The sequence below is a fragment of the Camelus dromedarius genome, chromosome 2, assembly GCF_036321535.1.
Source record: "Camelus dromedarius isolate mCamDro1 chromosome 2, mCamDro1.pat, whole genome shotgun sequence".
Taxonomy (NCBI): Eukaryota; Metazoa; Chordata; class Mammalia; order Artiodactyla; family Camelidae; genus Camelus; species Camelus dromedarius.
In genome coordinates, this window is record NC_087437.1 from 100,481,928 (window position 1) to 100,502,006 (window position 20,079).

Here is a 20,079-nt window from a genome sequence, read left to right on the forward strand (position 1 = left end):
ACAGTGAAACACAACACAGTTCTGCTGCCTGTGTGCATCACCTAGTATTGGTGTCTTACGTGCATGGCTTTAAAAAAAAAGACTACTTTGGACACTAAATGCTAGGATCAAAGGATGATAATCACAAAGTAAATAAGAGTTTTAGCTTAATTAAAAGATTGAAAGGATTTTAAATCTTCAAGGAGAACAATTTTGTGTGGTCAAAATCGCTTTCAACTTCAAACTGACTTTTTAAACTTAATACAACTTGTCTAGTTGTAAAATCGAAAGAGAAAAAATATTAATCATTTCACTCCCCTTAATTAAGCTCTGAAATTGTTGGTAATGGCTGACTGGCAGTCTTTCTTGTCATTTTTGAAACTGAAGGTATATTTGAGATTTTTCTTCTAAACTTCCTCAAAAGTACTAACAATTATGCAGAAAAATAGCCAAATATGGTAACCAGCATTCGTGGTATTTCATATTCTCTCATGGTAGATAGAACTCAGCTTTATCCCATTATCCTTATTTTAGCATATGCAATAATTGCATATTCAAGAAGACTAACATAGGAATATAAAATATGTTTACCAAATATTTGGCTGTGCAAAATACTTTTGACGACATTTTTCTTACTAGAATATCCATCCAAATTAAGTACTAGTGTGAGTACCAGCACCACAGATATTTTTTAAGAGCACCTTTCCTTTGAAGAGCTTAAATAGAAATATCTAAATGGAGTAAATCAGAGTCCCCAGTTAAGACCTTGGTACACGTACGATCCCATCTAATTGTGCCAAACTCACTAGTAAAACTACATATTTGCCAGAATCTCTCTAGGAAATAAGCAAACACTTTCTTTGGGTAACAGTGTTGTATCTGGGACTGCACCATATGGCTCATATTCTGGAAACAAGCTGCTACTTACATCAAATGCAACACATACCAAACTTTTAACGCCTGTCCCTAAGTGATCTCACTAGAAGCACAGATGTGTGCAAGCACACTGGCTGGTAACATTCTTAATGAATTGTGCCAAAAAAGAGTAAACTCAAATTTGAAAATAGGACCACAACAACAAAGCACTGAGATACTTACTGGGATCACCAGGAATGTCTTTATTCAATTTATAAACTGATAGAATTTTGATATTGCACACACTCAATTTAAAGCTTATTAAAACTAAGGCAATGCAGCCTCACTCCCTGGATTTTAAATTCATTTTGCAGGACTCAAAGAACTGAGAGAAACTGAAAGTATCTTTCAAAAGCTCCCTCCAAAAAGCAGTTATGTCATATTTCAGAAACAAAACAAAACAAGACAAAACAAAATCAGTGAGATACCAATTAATATCCTCAGGTAAATTTAACACATTTTAGCATCGTAAAAAGTTGTTTTCTACTAGACTGAGGTGTTTCTTTGCTTAGTCAAATACTGTTTGTGTTAAAGACTAAAATCAGACCCAAGCTAGGGCAGGCTGCCAAATTCAAGGCAAAAGTCATTCGCATCTTTACGCACGAAGCTGCCAAGTTAATGGGCTTTTCTGTGGATTCTTTCAAGCAAAGGATCTTACGTCGTAAATATATTCTAAGCACCAGTTGAAAATAGAATTCAGAGCCCATTTTAATTTTGCACTGGTTATAGCTTTTACTATAATACGTTATTTGAAAAATCATCTAGCTGTTTGAGACAAACTATTAGTTCAGAACTCTTTGGAAACATGATAGACAACAAATAAGAATATCCTTCTAAAAATGAGCTTATTTTTTTGAATTAAGAGTTTTATTTTTCTGTGTCAAACAGTCTTCTCTTTTCCTTTAGATTCTGAAGTTTAGAAAAATACCTCACAATGCTTTCTTTGGGCAATACTTTCAGTGATGCTGATAACAGAATTTGGACAGCTGAAGGATTCTTGAACCTTTATCCAAACTGGCACACAAAATGATTTTAATTTTTTTCAAAGATAGGACAACAATTTCATGGCACATTCAATTTGAAGACAGATACTACATTTGACTTGGAAGTGAGGCTTGACTTAAACTCTGTCCAAATCCTAACACATCAAAGTCATTAGAATGAAAGCAATAATGATGTAGATAGGCTTTTACTTCTCTGAAGACAAGCTGACATACAAACACTAGATCAGCACTTCTTCCTGAACTAATTCATAACTGCTTTTGTTAGAAAAAAATAGTATCTTTTATTTCCCTGCATACCTGCTTTAAAAAGTTATTAATTCCTCTTTCATAAGAGTTATCAGAAGCCAGAACAATTCAACTAGATAGATTTCTATGCCAAAATACATTTATCTTTGGAAAACAAGATAACAGTTGTAAAAACAGTATATTAAGAGAATAAAATGCAACGATCTGAAATATGGGTAACATACTCACACATGAAAGTGTAAATATAATATACAGAGCCATTCAAATACATATTTATAAAGAGAATGAAAAGTTACCTAAAATAGTATTTTTATATATAAAATTTTTGTATTAAAATATTGCTCATAATAAATAAGAGGTGGTATTATGAATTCCATTTCCCTCTTAGAAGTTTAGTAGTTCAGACTAATCTAAGAACTCTGTAAACCTTCTATTGTTTTGACAGGTGAATTACATTAAAATATGCTTAATAAAATCACACTGTAACAGTATATTTAAGTAGTCACCAGTGGTAAAAGTTAGGGAGGGCCATTTCGTAACTATGGGAAAAAAAATTCCCAAAATGAACTAAAATGATTAACCCTAGAAGGCTAGAGTGTAATGATCTGCCTTATTTGACAAAGATGTTAAATACTGCCTTAAGCTTTGCAAATTTAATGACCATAAAATAACTGACCATAACTCTCTCCAACTTCTTCCGAGTGTGCATGCCTGGCAGACCAAAGAACGGCAGGGCATAGGAAGTGAGTGTAAGTTTAGTTCAGTTGTTTATGGGTAGGTGTGACTTCATTCCTGTTCGTCCCACTTGCAGACATGGTAACTTGGAATAGTTCTTGAGAAGCTGTTCGATGGCAACGTGGCGGACGTGGAGCTGTGAGGCCAAAGAATCTTTTTCTTGCACTTGGTGGGCTAACTCTTCAAAAACTTCTGTTAAGAATTAAAAAGTAGTTCCATTTTTAGTACAAAGAAAGTTTATCCTCTGACATATTTCAAGTCCTCTAAATGAAATGAATGCACTGGACAAACATTTGCAATGAAAGTGGTTTGACTACGAAGAAACAGTTGTGTTCCGATCATCCTAGGAAGCTGTATAGTTTGCGTAGCCAACTGGAACACTGTATTCCTCTTCTCCCTCAAATGAAACGTGCGAGTCATAAGAATGACTACAGAGACGCACAGCAGAAACGGCAGGTGCAACCACCTGAGACGCTGCTCAATGTGAATACATACATAGGTCCAATCAGTATCTAATGTGACTTACGAACAGCAAGGTGCCCATTAGTATCCAGGTGTGGAAACCCCTCTAAGAGGATCTGGAATCAGACTACCTGGATTTTTGAATCTTTGTCCTGACTTGTAAGAGTCTCAGGCAAGTAACAAACTACGTTTTAACTTCCTCTTACGTATAGCCCCAATAAGAAAGTAAGCACCTCACAGGGTTACTGTAAGGATTAAATAAGACATACTTGTAAGTATTTACCATAGAATAAGTACTTGATAAATATAAGCAGCTATTACTATTATTTTACTATTCTGAGAGGCTGAGTGGTCAAAAAAGACCACACTAATTTTGGAGCTAAAAAGACAGAGGTTAGAATCCTTACTCCATTACTGACTGAATGCATGATCTCTGTAAGTAAGCAACGTCTCTGAAGTGCCATTTCCTCACCTAAGTAGGAACTGTGGGAACAAAAAAAGAGAGACATTTGGGGAATTTGGACACTAACTGTTAACTCCTAACATCATCCTATTTGATGTTAACAAATTATTAGCTGTTTTTTTTTTTTTTTTTTTTTTTTTACGGTGTGACAATGAGGTTATCATTGCCTAAAAAAAAAGTTACATTTTGGAGAAAATCCTGAAGTGTTTACGGACAAAACAGTATGTTGTCTGGGATTTGTTTCAGAATAATATGTGCTGGAGATGTGCGTAGGGCGAGGAGAATGGGTACAGGTAGAGATGAAAGAAAACTACTACACTTTTGGTAATTCCTGAAACTGGGGAAGATGGGTCAAGGGTTTCACTATACTATTCTCACTACTTTTGTGTCTGAAATTTTTAATAATTAGAACAAAATAGGGCCAATACCACCTGTGGTTCTTTAAGAAACTGCTAAGGAGCACACCTGCACAGTGCCTGGCACGAAAACATGTAGGTAGTCAAGAACATGTTAGTAAGAGGTAGATATTAAGCTGTGGTCTGTTTTCACTTAAAAAAGAAAAACCTATTTCACCTGCAGTTCATAAAGAAATTGTTTTCTTCTTTTTGCTATGGAAAGTCTAACAGGTTCTAATCCCATTTCTAAATTTTAATTGCAGATGAAGCTAATAGGGGATTTTCTGTATCAAAATCTGCACAGGTAAAAAGCATTGACACTGAGTCCTTTACCCTGTATTTGCTGTTGGAGCTCTGCATTCAGTTGCTTTACTTCACCAAGAGTCATCGAATTCACTGAAACATGAAAATATATTCATTATTACCAAGACAGGAAAATAAGTCGTCTACACTACCAACACAATGTCCTATTTAAAAAAAATTTGCACTCGTCTAGCAACATAACGTTCGGCAGGACCCTAGGATTCATTCATTCGCTCCTGCAGTGTTGAGTTTTTGAAACCTGACCACAACCCACAGGAAGAAACATATTTTCCATCTCTTCCAGTCTACCTCCACCTGAAACAAAAAGTTCACTGAAAAATACTTAGCATTAGGTCCACTGGATTCTGATATTTCCCATTCTGTTTCAGTTTTCAAAAAGTGCTAGTCACCACCCATCTACCTGATTTTGCTCAAGCACTACATGTTTCATGATCTGCAGCCTGAAAAACACTTAAGTACTGTGGAAACAGTTTGAAAAATCAATTTATCTAGCTAGCTACATAACCGTGGATAATTCATATACAGAATCAAAGAGCTGTATAAAAATATACCCAAGGGCCCTTGTAGCTCTAAAATCACTTGATTTTAAGTGAATTAAAATTATCTCAGTTTCTGTGAGTTTTTGTAGAAATAGATGCAGACTGAATGAGTCACTTTTTCCAAGTGCACACATTACCTTTGGCCTTTAATAAAATGTCATATTTTTGCTTTTGAAATGCTACCCCCAATTAGTCTTATAGGGATTAGCAACGTGACAATGTGTGTTCATCAATGGCTGAGGCTGTACTTCTAACCTCTATGAACCTTGAACTTTCCAATTCACAGTTTGTTGATTCTATTCCATTAATAATTTAAAATGGCAAAGCAAATGATGGCACAACATAATTTTAATGCTTCAGGATATATTGAGGAATATTCTAGAGAACTGACAGAGAGTTTTAAGACATCTCATTTTTGCTAGGGTGAACCCTTCATTTAAATTTTGTTATTTACCAAATCTATAATTCCACAGCAAAATTCTTGACACATCACATATGAAATGTAAAAACAACAACAACAACAACAAGACTCCAACCTTCACCTTTCTCTCCCCATCTTACTTACGTTTCTCTCTGCTGTAATGTGGATGCTGGCTCCGGACATTAGCCTCTGGATTAGAGTTTGTCTCTTCTTTTTTCTGTTCCTGGTTGTGACTACAAGGCCACGATACACTATTGTGGCATAAAGTGGCACCTGAATCTTGTAACATAGCAAGTCCAAAGTCCGTATTTTCCCTCTGTTTCAATATTCTTTGTGTACAGTTTGAGAGGCCACCTGCACTTCCATCTATCCACTTCGCAGAATACTTTGGTACTTGAGAGTCAAACTGTGGGAGTAACTTTTTATCTGGATTATGCCTGAAATTAAAGAGGTGGTGCTGGGGATTTTTAGAACATTCAGAATCTGAATCCAGATCCTTATTTTGTGCATACTGTACAATCCAGTTTATCTTCTTACTCAAGATAGTTTTAACTTCTTCATAAGTACTTTTTGAAAGCTTAGATCGAGGACAATCTTGGTTTGCAATCAAGTGGTATTTTTCAAAGCAGTCTTTATGGCCCCTTAATGATTTGGTGTGCAAGAGATTAGATTTTGGTATTCCTAAAGAAAAAAAAGAAACAGAAGACTTGAGACAATTTTGTTTATAAGTTGCATTAAGAAATACAAATCTTAGTAAAAATCAGCCACTGATAATGTGTAAATTAGAGAAAAATGCTAAAGAATATTGATATTAATAATATAAACTATGGCCTAATAATTTATGCTTCAGTTTACCTATATATTCAGTAACATTAAATTCTTATGAGTAGCGAAGCCTTTTTAAGGACTTAATGACTCAATTTCAACCTTAGTCCAGAGGTATATTATTGCACAATAATAAAAAATACTACTGAACCAGCAATTTACACTTACAGAATCTTGGCCTTTACATTATAGTGTTTTCTTCACTGATCTTCCTAAAGTACACACTTGCAAAAAATTCCTATTATAGGCTCGGTAAGAGAAATGCTTGACAATTTTCTTCTCAACAAAAAGCACAGTAAGTCATGATCTTAAATTATTAAGGTTTTTACTGGGGAAAGATAAACCAGAACCAGAAAAATACACATTAACAAAGACCTCAAAAAGTCAATGAAATGTTTAAATTTTTTTTAAGTAAGAAAAGCATCTAAAATGTTCTCACATTTTTTGATACTTACTAAAACTTTAACAAGATAATTTCTTCTAGAGATAAAATTACAATTATTTTTCATATAGCAACAAATTCAATCTACCAAGATACAATAGCCAGTAAAATTGTTTAACTGATAAATGTTCATTACACCCCATAAATAATGGAAATATTCTTGTTACACTTTTATTATCTCCCAACTTTTTATAGAGCTTAAGTATGCTATCTCAAATGTTTAAAATTTAGAATACAGAATACATTTTCAAATATATGACACACTTAGAAATACAGAATATATTCATATGTTTTCATAAGTTCAAGCTACTTAAAGTCAAACAGCAGTGCTTTTATTACTGGAGGTGAATAAAGGATGTGGAACTGAAAATTAACGCCTACCAGAACTAACCAGTCTAAATCTGCTTAGCTTTGAAAACAGAGTAAGTGGGGAGCTACTCAGGTGCTACATTAAAAAAAAAAAAAAAAGTTCTAGCTGACTCATCAGGAAAAATTACATTCTGTATTAATCCTTTGTTTTAGAAACTGAAGTCGTAACAATTTTATTGACTGAACTCTGAACTCTAGCTATTACTAAGAAAATGAGGTATCTGCACTTTAATGGTATTAAATTAGGTATAAAAGTGTTTGAGAATATTAATTTGTTCTAAAATGATATAACATCAGCCAATGGTGAGTCCTGCTCAGACTGCCAAAAATAGCGCTAAGCAGGCTCTGTCAGCTCCCTCACAAGTGAGCTATGGGAGAAGGCATCCTAAACACGAACCGTCTACACAGACGGGAACAACTGCTCTCACAAGGTAAACTCCAGTATCTTAGCCTTGCTTTTTCCACTGAGTGCAAAAAATTGAACTTAAAGAAAATTTCATACACATTTTATTTACCCCTCTGGTACCTGTACTGCAATTGTGTGTGTATATATTTTTTACCAGTTATTGTCTGGTTAGGCCAAATTTCCAGCAAAATTAACATATTTAAGCGCAAAACCTCAAAGCTCTATTTGACAACACAACGTACACCTTTCAAAACCTGGTGAAGTAACAAAGGAACTTCACAAAACTTGATTAGAATAAAAATATTAAAAGTTTTGTTATTATGTATGTTTTAGATCTTAGTAAGACAAAAAAGTGGCTGGTACCAATTAACAGACCAAAAAAGAAATACCTCCGTTCTGCTGTTTGATTCTAATACTGCTAGGCAGAGAGAACCTGAAGCTTACTTTAGTAACTTTGGAAAACTGATTCAATAGCTTCCTTACTCTCTATAAAACTCTCTTAGGTCTCGTTGCCAGCAGATGGCTAGCCAATCCCTGAAACAGTAAACGGTTTCATTCTCACTCAGTTCATGGCCACAGCACTAATTTCATGTGGCAGTGATTTAGCTTAATCTAAACACTGTAAATTATAAGTTTCTCCTTTACTGTTAAAGGAAATCCTTCAGCATATAAAAAGGGTTCTAAACTAGGCTACAGAAAGTCATTTTTTGCTGTTAAATTTTGTTTTTTGGGGTTTTAAAAAATTTATTTGGAATGTTCAGAAACTGAATTAAAGAAAGATAAAAATCATATAGAACAATGGATTTCCTGACATACCTTAGAGCTTCAATAGCACGTTAATACAATATTTGTTTATTTGAAAAATAACGTGGGCTTTTAAAATTAAAGGTTTTTTTTTTAAACCCAATGCTCTTCTTAGTAATTCATGTAATGCAACTTTTTGTTCTCTAGAAATAACTTCTTTTAACTTTTACTTAAATACCCAAATTAATGCCTGGAATCCAGTAACACGTTATTATATGCATATTGGTAACCTGCTGAGATGAACAGCAAATCAGAGAACTACAATACTCAATCTACTGTGAAAATACATAAAGGTAAAATAACTTTCAGATTCAGACATTCAGGTGAAAAAATCCTTTATAGAAGACATAAAAAAAAAAAGCCCATCATAGCAGGAAGAGTTCTGAGCACAGGCAATACCTCTACTTAAATGTCTCACAGGCTCCTCAATCTCACCCTGCCTAAATGAAACTCCTCTTCCTCCATTCTTACCATCAAATCCCAGCCCTGATCCTCTTCCTGAATCTGGCACCATCAGCTGATCAAAGAAACCTGGATGTCTTCCTTCACAGCATCTTCCACACCACCATCCCAGATGTCTTATTGTCCATCTGAATAGATTTTTGCCCCCCAAAATCTAGCAGTACAACATCTTAAATCATCCTTCACTCCAATACCACTCCCACTACATTATCTGGGCCGTCATCATCTCCGGTCTAGTTCTCCCTTCCTCTAAGAAGACTTTTCTAATCAATAACATCTGAATTAATCACACCAGATTTTACAACTGTTTCTTCACTGGCCTTTATCTCCTGCTAGGAGGTAACTGCTATGAGAAAGGGGACCATACCTGTTTTTTGTGCATCCTCACTGTCATGGTGCCAAGCACTTAGTGAGTACTCAACAAAACTAATTAAATGAATAAAGAAAAATTAAAATTATATTGAAACAAACCCTAAACTTATTACCAATTGAGGTCTACTGCAATGAAGTTTTGTCCATCCTAGTAAGGTAAGCAGGATGTGCAGTTTTGCCAGGCTCTCAGAAGTCGTTACTCCTATGTTTAGTCTAATGTGCCATTAATTCCAAGAACTGATGAATGGCACTCATATAGAGATGGCACTCCTGTGGTATCATTTGATCTGCCAAACAAATCATGAACTCTACTCAATTACATATTTTTATTAGAAATGTACATTTATTGAGTATACAATGAGGCTGTTTTATGTGAACTGTAGCTCCTTCATCCAGATCTGTACTGATATCTTCTTTAGAGCTCACTAAAAATTTAAAACTTGAATGAGTTTTAAAGTTCAATTCGAGTATTTGTTTTATAAACATAGTTTAAAATATCCCATGCAGTGGCAGATGAAACAAAAAATTCAAAAAATATAATATACTGACTACTTCATATACTTGGACAAATTACTTTTTAATCTAGAAAAGAATGTGAGTAGCCCATTTAATCTGTATCAGCAAGATATGTGTCATTCTATAGACTCCTGAAGTGATTTTGTTTCTTCCACCTCATCAGTTCGAATTAATATAAGAGAAACAACCATTGCTATTATTAGAGATCCCAGTGAGTTTCCCAAATGACTTTACAATTTTAATTGCATTTACACGTGTAAATAGCTCTGAGCACTAATTTGTTTCTTCAGCAGCTTTTGAAAGGTGATGAATCCAAACGCAGTTAAATGAGTTGATACTTTTGAGGAACTGAGTTATAAGTACTATCCAAGCCAGTTCAACAAAAATCACACTACAACTCCCTTAACTAATAAAAATCCTGAGGGCTAATGTAACTGACATCTTAACTACCACAGAAACTTCAAAACATACCTCAAAGATGTCCATGTGACTTCGTGTCTTGAGTTCATGGTTTTAGAGAACCAAGACCTTACCTGGCAACGATAATTGCTAATTTTTTTTTAAAGTATGTACTAGTTTCTTCTGGATAGAGGCTTTTAGAAATTTATATAGGCAGTATATTTCTGTATGAACAGTGGTATTTTAAAAAGTTAAGCTGTTCCTATTCAATAGTTTTTTTTTTTTTTTAAAGTCTTTTCCCACTTTCATTTCTGATTTTGTTACACCATTCTCACATACTTTGAAAACCCTCCCACTAACCCATCTGGCATGCTATCCCCATTTCTATTCTTTAAATTCCTCTTTAGGATCAATATGCTTTAAGAAAACTTAGTTAAACCCATAAAAGAGCAAAAGCCACTCAACTGTAGATCTTTCTGTCTACCTATCACTGTCACCCTTTTAAAATAAAGATATTTCCACGCTTACATTTAACATGCCTATTGTAGTAACATAATTTTTCCCTCTCATATGATGATACTAAAAAATAGCCACAAAACCCAAAATACTTGAGTTCTATCACATGTCCCCATTACATTCTGCTTTTACCCCTAGCCTCTTAAGAAGACCTTATTTATGACTTGGTGGTAATCATAAATAAGCTAGGCAAGCTTCCTCTGACCTGTCAAACAGCATCATCTCTCAGCTGACTACGCCGATGCTACATGGCTTTTACTTCACATTCTTGAATTGTATCATCCGACTGCCTCATGCATGTTTACTCTGTCAATTAGCTTTCCGTCTGAATTTGACTACCATATTTCATTTCCTAATTAAAGGACTGGTTTCATATAATTTGGTATCCCATAGGTAGAGTAAATGTATCATAACCAATAGTTGGATGCTAAGCTGTAATGCACACATCATCATATCAGTAGGAGACTGTGAAGTGCTCAGGCCGTAAGCACTTTTACTCCAAACTTTAAAAAAAAAAAAAAGCAAAAAACAATTAGAGGACTGGCAGTATTGGTTTTCCAAATGGTAGGTTTGTGTGTTCTTTAATTTTTAAATAAAGCAAGAAAATTTAGTTATGATTTAGGTGCCAGGTTGTTACCAGGCTGTGAAGGAATTTTAAGCACATTGCCTCCAAACACGGCCAACATTTGTGCAACAACTGATGCACTTCTACTTCAAAGTCTTTTACAACTGATGCACTTCTACTTCAAAGTCTTTTACATGGAGGCTCACATTTGGCCCCGGGTAAAGAATTTTCCAAGACTTAAGGTGTTTTCTTTTTATGATTTTACTTTGGTTGCCAAGAAAGGCAGAACAAGCACCTGCGTGTTTATGTGTCGCCCATATTAAGCCCATGTGTATGTGCTTCTTTAAGCAAGTGTTAACTGTAAAAATGGGAGGAGAGCTAAACTTTGTTGTACTAAGAAAGACTGAGATATTATGCCTTTGTTTCTGAGGATCAGATTCCCATTTCTGATAAAAGGAATAGAGGGAAAGTTCTGTTAAGTAGAGGTGGCATGCCCACAGCCTGAAGTCTGGATCCATACTACAAAGCAAGTTCTGTTTAGCTTACAAGTTGTTCAAAAAAATTAGTCACTTAAAATTTTCAATTTCTTGATTTCTCTTAAAAACAACATCAGAAGATCTGACAGCAACTGGCTAGTAATGAAAAGCAGCTACCGACTGAACACTGGGCAAGTGCTCTTCAGTTCAAACACTTCTCACCACCCCTTCATGAGTGCGCGGTACCCGTGACCTAGCGAGCTCTGCACTCATGCTGGTTAGTGACTCCTACGCTGTAACTAAGCCTGTGAGGTGACACAGGGCCGGATGCTTCTGTGTAAATAATGGTTGTCCCAATGATGCTTTGGCACCCAGTGTGACCAGGCTACTCTGCATTTGATGACCAAGCAGCGGCAGCCAAGCCATGATTCAAGGAGAGTTACTGCTTTTACATCAATTGCCAATCACAGCCACTCAGTGGGAGGATGCTCAGATTGTCTGAGTTGATGAAAGACAGATTAGATCGAAGGTGGGAAGGCAAGGATGGATATCTGCAGCACCTACTTCCTTCTTTAAATCCACAATAGGAGAGGTTTCTATCTCTTGCAAAATTTTATCAGTTGTCCTATATGCCTTAACGAGTACTAGGATAAACCGTGCTCCATTCCCCTCCCTCTCATGCCACTTAGAGCCTGCCATGTTCAAATACCCAGCATACTGTTTAAAAGTAGCAGGTAATCGCTAATGTCTGCATTGGAAGTAGATGGAATTACTGGCAACTGTACTAGGCCAATATACAGATGGGTTTAGCAACTTGCTTTTCCACATTTTGAGAATCACTGCCTTAAAGAAAGATACACCAACAGGTGGTCTCTAGACAGCAGATTTCAGCTTTAGAGATGTTTATGCCATTTTAAAGTTTTCATGTGTGCTAAGAGAAGGATTAAGCAGTTAGAGCAGCTTAATCCAATAAATGAACTGTAAGGGCAAATTTCAGTCAGCAAAGAGTTCAGAGAGATGATATTAAAAGATAAATTTCAACGTCAAATATTCAAGGTAGCCAGAGCAGAACTGGGTTCTTGTAATGATGGATGTATAAACTGCAAATGATTTGTCAAAAAGAAAATCTCTCTCAGTGAATTTTACTTTTTCATTGTAACAGTTGGCAAAGTGGGGGAACACACCTACATAACAGCTGTTTATTACCAACGTACAAAAAATAACAATCCACACTCAATTCTGCTCTCGAATTTAGCTACTTGTTTTAACCAAAAATGTCCAATACAACTCTCTGTGAAGAGGGACATGTTCTCTATGTGTGCTATACAGAATGGTAGCCACTAGCCACATGTGGCTACTGAGCATCTGAAATGTAGCTAGTGTGACCAAGGAATGGGAGTTTTAACTTAATCTTAATTAACTTAAATATAAATAACCACATTGTGGCTAGGTCACCAAATTCGATGGGGCAGCGTGTCCCTAGGTCGCTGATGAAGCACAAGAAGGCACCTGGAAAAGAACATGAATGGAAGCTAGCCTTGAGATACTAAGCCCGCAGAGGCACAGAACATAAAAGCTAGATTTGTTTCACTAGCACATTAAAATATATTTTATTTAGACTATACTTTTTAAGTAGCACAAAAAATTAAAAGTTATAGTATAAAAAAATTTGTCAATAATCCAATTATTGGGTTACAAGTAACCCTCTACTTGTTTAATTTTTTCTCCTTAATAGCTCTGAATGTACAAGATTTATTCTAAAATTTTTTCTGTGCATAAAGTTGTCATTACCGACTCCTAAAAAGCTACTCAAGTTATTTAAAATATGACTGAGTTATTAGTTTTAAATATCCACTTATACGTGACACATATGGAGACAGTAATTTTCAGGGGGAGGAGGGGGTGGCAGTGGAAAAACCTTCCTAAAAACAGGCAAGGTCGAAAAGATACATTTACCTAAACAAAAGATAGCCTGGAATAAACCATTGTGACAAAGAAAATTCATGGTTCAAAAGTAAGAAATGTGCTAGCCATATGAACTCTGCCCTTTATCTCCTGAACTGCTGTCTGCCCAGTTAAGGTTCTGACTAATTTTCTTAAAAATAAGAAATACAAAATGAAAAGCTGTCTTGTAATTATTTATAAAACATTGGTTTTGCATCTCAACTTCTTTGCATACATCTGAATCACTATTCCTGAAATTCTAGTTGACTGTTCCTTATGTAAATGCTTTATAGCAGCATCTAATAAAGAGATACACTAGCAAGTGAATTTAAAGACTTTTATAATTCAATTACTACTACTGGTAGTAAATGGTAAAAATTAAGACTGATAGGAAATAATCACTGCAACTCACCAACCATTGGATAAGAAAAATTAAAGCTTAAAAAAAAAAAAAGCAGTAACTGATGAATCATACTGCAAAATGCTAAAATAGGAATATTGTGGCTATGTATTATAACTGCATCATAGCAAGTCCAGAGTAAAAAGAACTTTGATCTGAACAAAGGGTTTGGAGAACTAATGTACAATAAAATCTTTCCATGATGAAACAAATACTTTTTAAAATTACGGTCCAATGCAACCTTTAAAAAAAATCAACATGGTAGAATTTTACCTATTGACATGAAAGATGTTTCTGATACATTAAATAAAAAGACATAAATGGTATATAGAGCCTGATTTCACTTTTTAAACACAATTTACTACTACACACACATTCTACTGTGGAAAATAACTTAGAAAAATAAAAATATTAAGAGATTATTAGTAGATAGGAGAGATTATAAATCTTTAATGTTTTTGCTTCCTATATTTTGACTTTCCTGTAATATGCTTTTTTTCAATGAAAAAAGGAAACTTTATTATGGGAGAAACAAAGTCTTTTATCATTTTAAACAGTGAAAATTAAAAACATTAAAAAAATGCTCATAAGGAAATATTTTGTTTTGGGAAAGAACGTAATGTTCCTTAGCCCAAGACAAGTTAGGCTTTAAGGTGTTGTACTGTATGTTCCAATGAACTAAGTAAAATAAAAAAGATTACAATACTGAAATGGTAAAAGACGCACATATCTAAAATATCCTAATATTCTGAAATTTTTTTTTTAAGATTGGGAATTTCCTTAGGCTAATGATATATCTAGCAAAGAAAAGTATTTAATCTTCAAATGAAAGAAGTCCCCTTCCCCTGAAGTAAGATGATCACCATGGTATAGTTTTATCTGGGAATTGCAGATGGAGACCCACAGACTTCAGAGGGAGTGAGGGAAAAAGACACCGATAAATGAACACAATTCATACTGCTGAAAAGAACTGTGGTGAAAGGATTTGCTGGGCAGCTGCTACATGAAGGAAATTACGGACGCCAGGGCAGAAAAACCTACTAAAAACCAAATCACAAAAAGGTAAACTCAGGATAAATTCAAACCTCGTCAATGTACATAAAACACTGAATTATTCTGGCACAGGAGGAGTTGTTCAATACACAAATGAATCATAGTGATCTTTTCAGTAGAATTTCATCTTTTTAGATGAGATGAAAACAAAACCTTTCTGTATTTCAATTTGAATCAATACTAACATTTGTATCATATACCATATTCCGCTTCTATATTCATCACAGCAGCCCTGTGAACATAGGTGATGGTGTAATTTATTATCACCTCTGTTTGGTGTAAGTACTCCAAAAGTTAAGCAGTTGCATATCAGGAGGAAGAAGTAAATGGTGTTAGGACAGACGGAACTAGATAAACAAAAAGTGTGGAAATGAGAAAGAAAGGGAGGAAATGAGAGGAAAGGAGACAGAGTGCCTTTGAAGTGGGTAATGCAAGATGAGGGCAGCCAGTTAAGAAGACAGCTGGTCATGAAATGTCTTACATGTCATGTGAGGGAGTTAACAGCCTAACCTGAAGAAAATGGTAAGGAATCAATAGAGTTCTAAGAAAATGAATGGCATAATCAGATTTGCACTTTAAGACTTTTCTGGTGATACTGAGAGACAACTAGTGGTGTGGGGCAGTGATGGGGAAAGCAGAGATATAGTCTATGAAAAGGATTAAGTGGGTCTTGATTGGTGAGAAGGAATAAAGGTCTTGGCAAAGGTGTGGCAGTGGGAATGAAAAGTCAGGAACAGACTGGGAAGAATTAACAGGACTCAGGGACAGACTGCATGGAGGTGGGGGGTGAGAGGGAAGTTGTGAGGGAGCAGGGCTGCTGCAAGTCCACAGGCCAATTTGTCTTTGCAAATTGAAAACCCATCCCTGCCAGGGCGCACAGCTTGAAAAGCAGAGCTCAGATAAGATTTCAGCCATAATTCATCACTGCACCTACACATGGAAAGTCTTGAAGAACCTGGAACCATTCATTCATTAAGGGCAGTTTTTCAAAATTTGGTCCCGAGACCACCTGCACAAGAGTCACCTGGACACTTGTTAAAATACAAATTCCTAGACTCAACTGTAGACCCACTGAAACAAAATCTTTGGGGTATGGGACCTGGAATTCTATGGGAACCAAAGAGGAAGGAAATAAAAATGCATGTGTATGTGGAAGTAAGGAGATAAATTTAGTTTGAGAAACTTAAATTCAAGACATCTGTAGGATATCTAAATGGAGAGGTCTAGCAGGCAGCTGGATGTAGAGGTCTGGTGCTTAAAAGAAAGATTTAGCCTGTGGTATGTTTCTGGAGTTCCACTAGCTTACAGAGGGTGTAGCTGTAACCAACGCAGTGAAAGAAATAGAGGAGTGCAGTATGAGAAGACAGACAGGGACAGAATTCAAGGAATCGCTAGTTTTTCAGGGACCCGTAGTAGGCAACGAAACTTGGAAGAAAAGTGGGCAGAAATAAGACGCCAGAGCTAATTTATCACAGAACCCAGGAAGCTGAGTGTTTCAAGAAAGAGGGAAATGTTAAACGGCAGATTTTGAAAATGGCCAGAACCTGAAACTATTGTGCTGACAACCAGGAAGTCACCAGTGAAAGCAAAGGAGGCGGGCAAATTGCAGGGGCGCTGCAGAGTAAGCTGGGAGAGATAGGAGACCTTGCGTGAACGCTGCTCTTCCAACAACTAAGGCTTAAGGGAAAGAGAGGAAAGCTTTTTCCCTTGATGTTTTCCTTTCTTTTAAATATGATAGACACTAGCATTTCTGCCACTGTAATCATCTTTTTGGTCAACCTGCCAGGTTACGGAGAAGGTAACTACAGGGCGGCAAGATGATGTGTCAGTATAAGGTAAAATGAATGGGGGGAGCGTAAATAAATGAACTGAGAGTCAGCGGTAGCAAAGAGAGGCTGTGAGATGCATTAAATTGTTCTATAATTAGTCTCAACTGAGAATTGTGAGATTTTAATTTCTTTCCCCAGATACTTATGACTGTTATTTCTTTTGGTTAATAAATACACTGGTAAACTTAAAACAGTTTTCTGGAGGACTGATACACTAAGTAGGAATTGTATTTTACTATATTGTATTTATTCTACTTTGTAGTATAAAAATAGCCAAAATGTTGATTGACATTGAATTTAAATTTAATATGGTGGGCCAAAGTAATATGGTCAAGATTAAAAAGGATACTTAAATAATAAATAACAGAAATGTTCTCATGGCAAATACTACAAAGTGTTAGTGAGAAAGCAGTAATAAAACAAAAGCTTTAAAATATTTTAGTGTCCCCGAAACTTAAAAATACCTCTTTAATATTTGAAGACAAAACTATAAAAGTATGAATAAAAGAGTACTTCATGCTAATTCTGAAAACGTCCCCTCCAATACCACCAAACGTCCTGAACACACGGGCTGTTTTCAAAACAGACTAGCAATTGTCACTCATTAAATTCATTGTAGATATTATTCCACCAGTTATCATGAGTTTATTAGATAGTAAAGGTGTCATTTAATATTTGTATAGTACTTTAGAGGTTGGAAAGTGCTTTTAACTATTAAATTTAATCTCCGTATCGTTTAGAAAACGAACACTAAATGTGAATTTTAAAGAAGGTAATACGTGGAAAAATGTATCACTGATCGAATTTATACTTCATAAAAGACAAATAATCCTACACTGCCTTCTGCTATACCATATAATTTATTTATTCCATTGTCTTTTTCCTTTTCTAATGTAAGCTTCACAATGGCGGGGATTTGTTTTGTTAACTGTCTTATCCTTAGCTACCAGAACAACTACCAGAACGTAGCAGTTGCTCAATTAATATTTCCTGAATGAATGCGTTTAAGAATTGCTATGAACATAGCTTTAAATTCTGAGATTCAGATTTTGATGGATATACACACAAATCATTATTTTGCCTTATTGTTATACAGTTAAGACAATAATGCCAAAAAGCTAATGGAAATAGTATTTAACGGAAATACACTAGTTTAGAATTATTTGTATATAAAGAGTCTTCCCTTGTTACAAGCTATGAATTCAAGGCTCAGGGTTTAATGGGTTAATTCCCCTTATCAGAATCCTAACAGATGGTGTGCCAAATTGGATTAGAATAATTTAAATCCACTCTAACTATAGTTGATAACATTTTGATAATTCTACAATGTTACTTAGCCACTTTGGTTTCAATCACTTATACATTTTTCATGTATTACCATATTTAAAATTTACACTTAATGTTCATTTCCTTCATAATGTGGAGTTTAAATTTAAGGTGCTGTAAAAGCACCTTCCAACATCTAAAGTGCTATATAAAGTTATACTGTCTTACCACCTGTCTCTTCTCTCTCTTTCTAGAAAGTGTTCCAGGCTCAGCTACTGGGGTGGATGAACAAAAAGGAGACAGTGTGCAATTCCAGGATCGGCGCTGACATTTTCACTTTTGTTTGCACTGTCTGCTTCTACTTACTTAGAACTCTATTGTCTCTTGAGAGGAAGACTAATGAGGGTAAGTATGTTAGCCTCCATCACCTGGATGGTTGAATGGACAGAGAGCAGTGTTAGAACCATTGTCTCACTACCAGCTGACACTTGCAAGATTCTGTGGCAAATGTCAGTCTACAGCTCACCTTCCTCAACCCTTCTGGGCAGGAACTAGCAAGACTGACGTGCGTGTCGCTTCTTCCTAGTTCTTCCTTCCTCTCTGATCATTATCAATCCAACCCAAGAGTTCTAAAGACTATACTTTCCTGACAGATAGCTTGTTAGATTACAATCTATATGGAGATTGCATCATCCCAGTCTCTTGGCTCATCAGAAACATCTATTTTTGGCTATTCCACCAAATGTGTATTAATCAAATAATATCACAGGTAGAACTAACTTGTAAAAAGTAAGCATTTCTTGGGACCCAAACTTTGTTTCTTGCTTGAACAGTCACATTTGTGTAATTCATCTGTAACTTTGCCTAAAAGTTACTTAATATCTCCTAAATTCTTAAGAGTTCATGCAATTTTCTTTGGAGGCAAAAATGATTTAGGCACTTGGACTCTTTGGAATCAGAGAACTTAGGTTTGAACTTCCAAGCTGTGTATCCGGACTAGTTCCCCAGACTCTACTCATTTTCCCCATTTATCAAATTGGGATAACGTAGCACATACCTCATATAGTTGAATTAAGAATGAAATAAAATAATGAATGTAAAGCATACAGTACCTGATAAACAACACCTGACTATTATTTGGTAAGTCACTTACCTAAAAGTGTAAATCCCTTAGGTGTCTGACAGTTGGACTAGCTTCTCCCAACTAGAGAGTGATATTTCACTTCTTCCAGAGTGGGGAGAGAAACTTAACTTTGTCTTCTTTCTTCACAGGCCAGTTTTATTTTGCATGTAATAGAAAAATTACCCTTTATTCCTGGGTAGATGATTTCTCTATATCAACTTTCTAATAACAGTTAATATAAATTATTTTAATCATGAAAAGTGTGTCCTGTTACTGAGAACAGATATTTTTCATTTTGAATTGAAAGATTTTCATTCTAGATTTAATTTGTTTCCATGTGTCTCATAAAACATTTCTTTTCATCTTTGTCAACACACTGGGAGAATGAATTATGAATCTGAACCAGAATGTCACTTTTATCTATTCTAACAAATCCTTTATTTATAATTATGTTTCTATTAATAAGATATTCCGGGTAGTACATTCTGGTTCTTTGTTTTCAACTTTAAATCACTGATTAAAAAAAAAAAACCTACTTTTATCATTGATTTAAAAAGCACTCAGGATCATCAAATGCCTCGGGGTCATCACTGTGAGCAAACAGCTCTTTGCTGGGGTGTTCAGCATAACAAGAGCTGCAGTGTGTAGATGAATCTACAAACTCCCATTCTAAACACAGCCCTGTATAAAACTTCTTGCTCTATGTTTGGAGAAAAAATACTATGTCTGTTTTTTATCCAAAAGATAACCAGATATCACTACTACTATTATTTGCTACATTTTTCTTTTGAATATGACACAAAGTTCTTCCATTAGTAAGATTCATAAA

At 35.3% G+C, this 20,079-nt stretch overlaps 1 protein-coding gene across 11 annotated transcripts in view; it reads right to left on the bottom strand.

The window, feature by feature from the left end:
• The window catches only part of C2H21orf91 (chromosome 2 C21orf91 homolog), a 42,794-nt gene that overhangs the window by 14,449 nt on the left and 8,266 nt on the right, over positions 1 to 20,079 (bottom strand). For 10 of the 11 annotated variants that reach the window (XR_010384861.1, XR_010384859.1, XR_010384860.1 and 7 more), the window contains exons 3-5: positions 5,628 to 6,164; positions 4,533 to 4,595; positions 2,821 to 3,071 (exon numbers count right to left, since the gene is read on the bottom strand). Coding sequence is in view for 1 of the 11 variants with exons in the window: in XM_031458084.2 (XP_031313944.2) it covers positions 2,905 to 3,071; positions 4,533 to 4,595; positions 5,628 to 6,164 (767 nt within the window). In the remaining 10 variants the exon portion in view is untranslated. Of the gene's footprint in view, positions 1 to 1,077; positions 3,072 to 4,532; positions 4,596 to 5,627; positions 6,165 to 20,079 lie in introns of those variants that run through there. The other variant, XM_031458084.2, reaches the window with a different exon arrangement.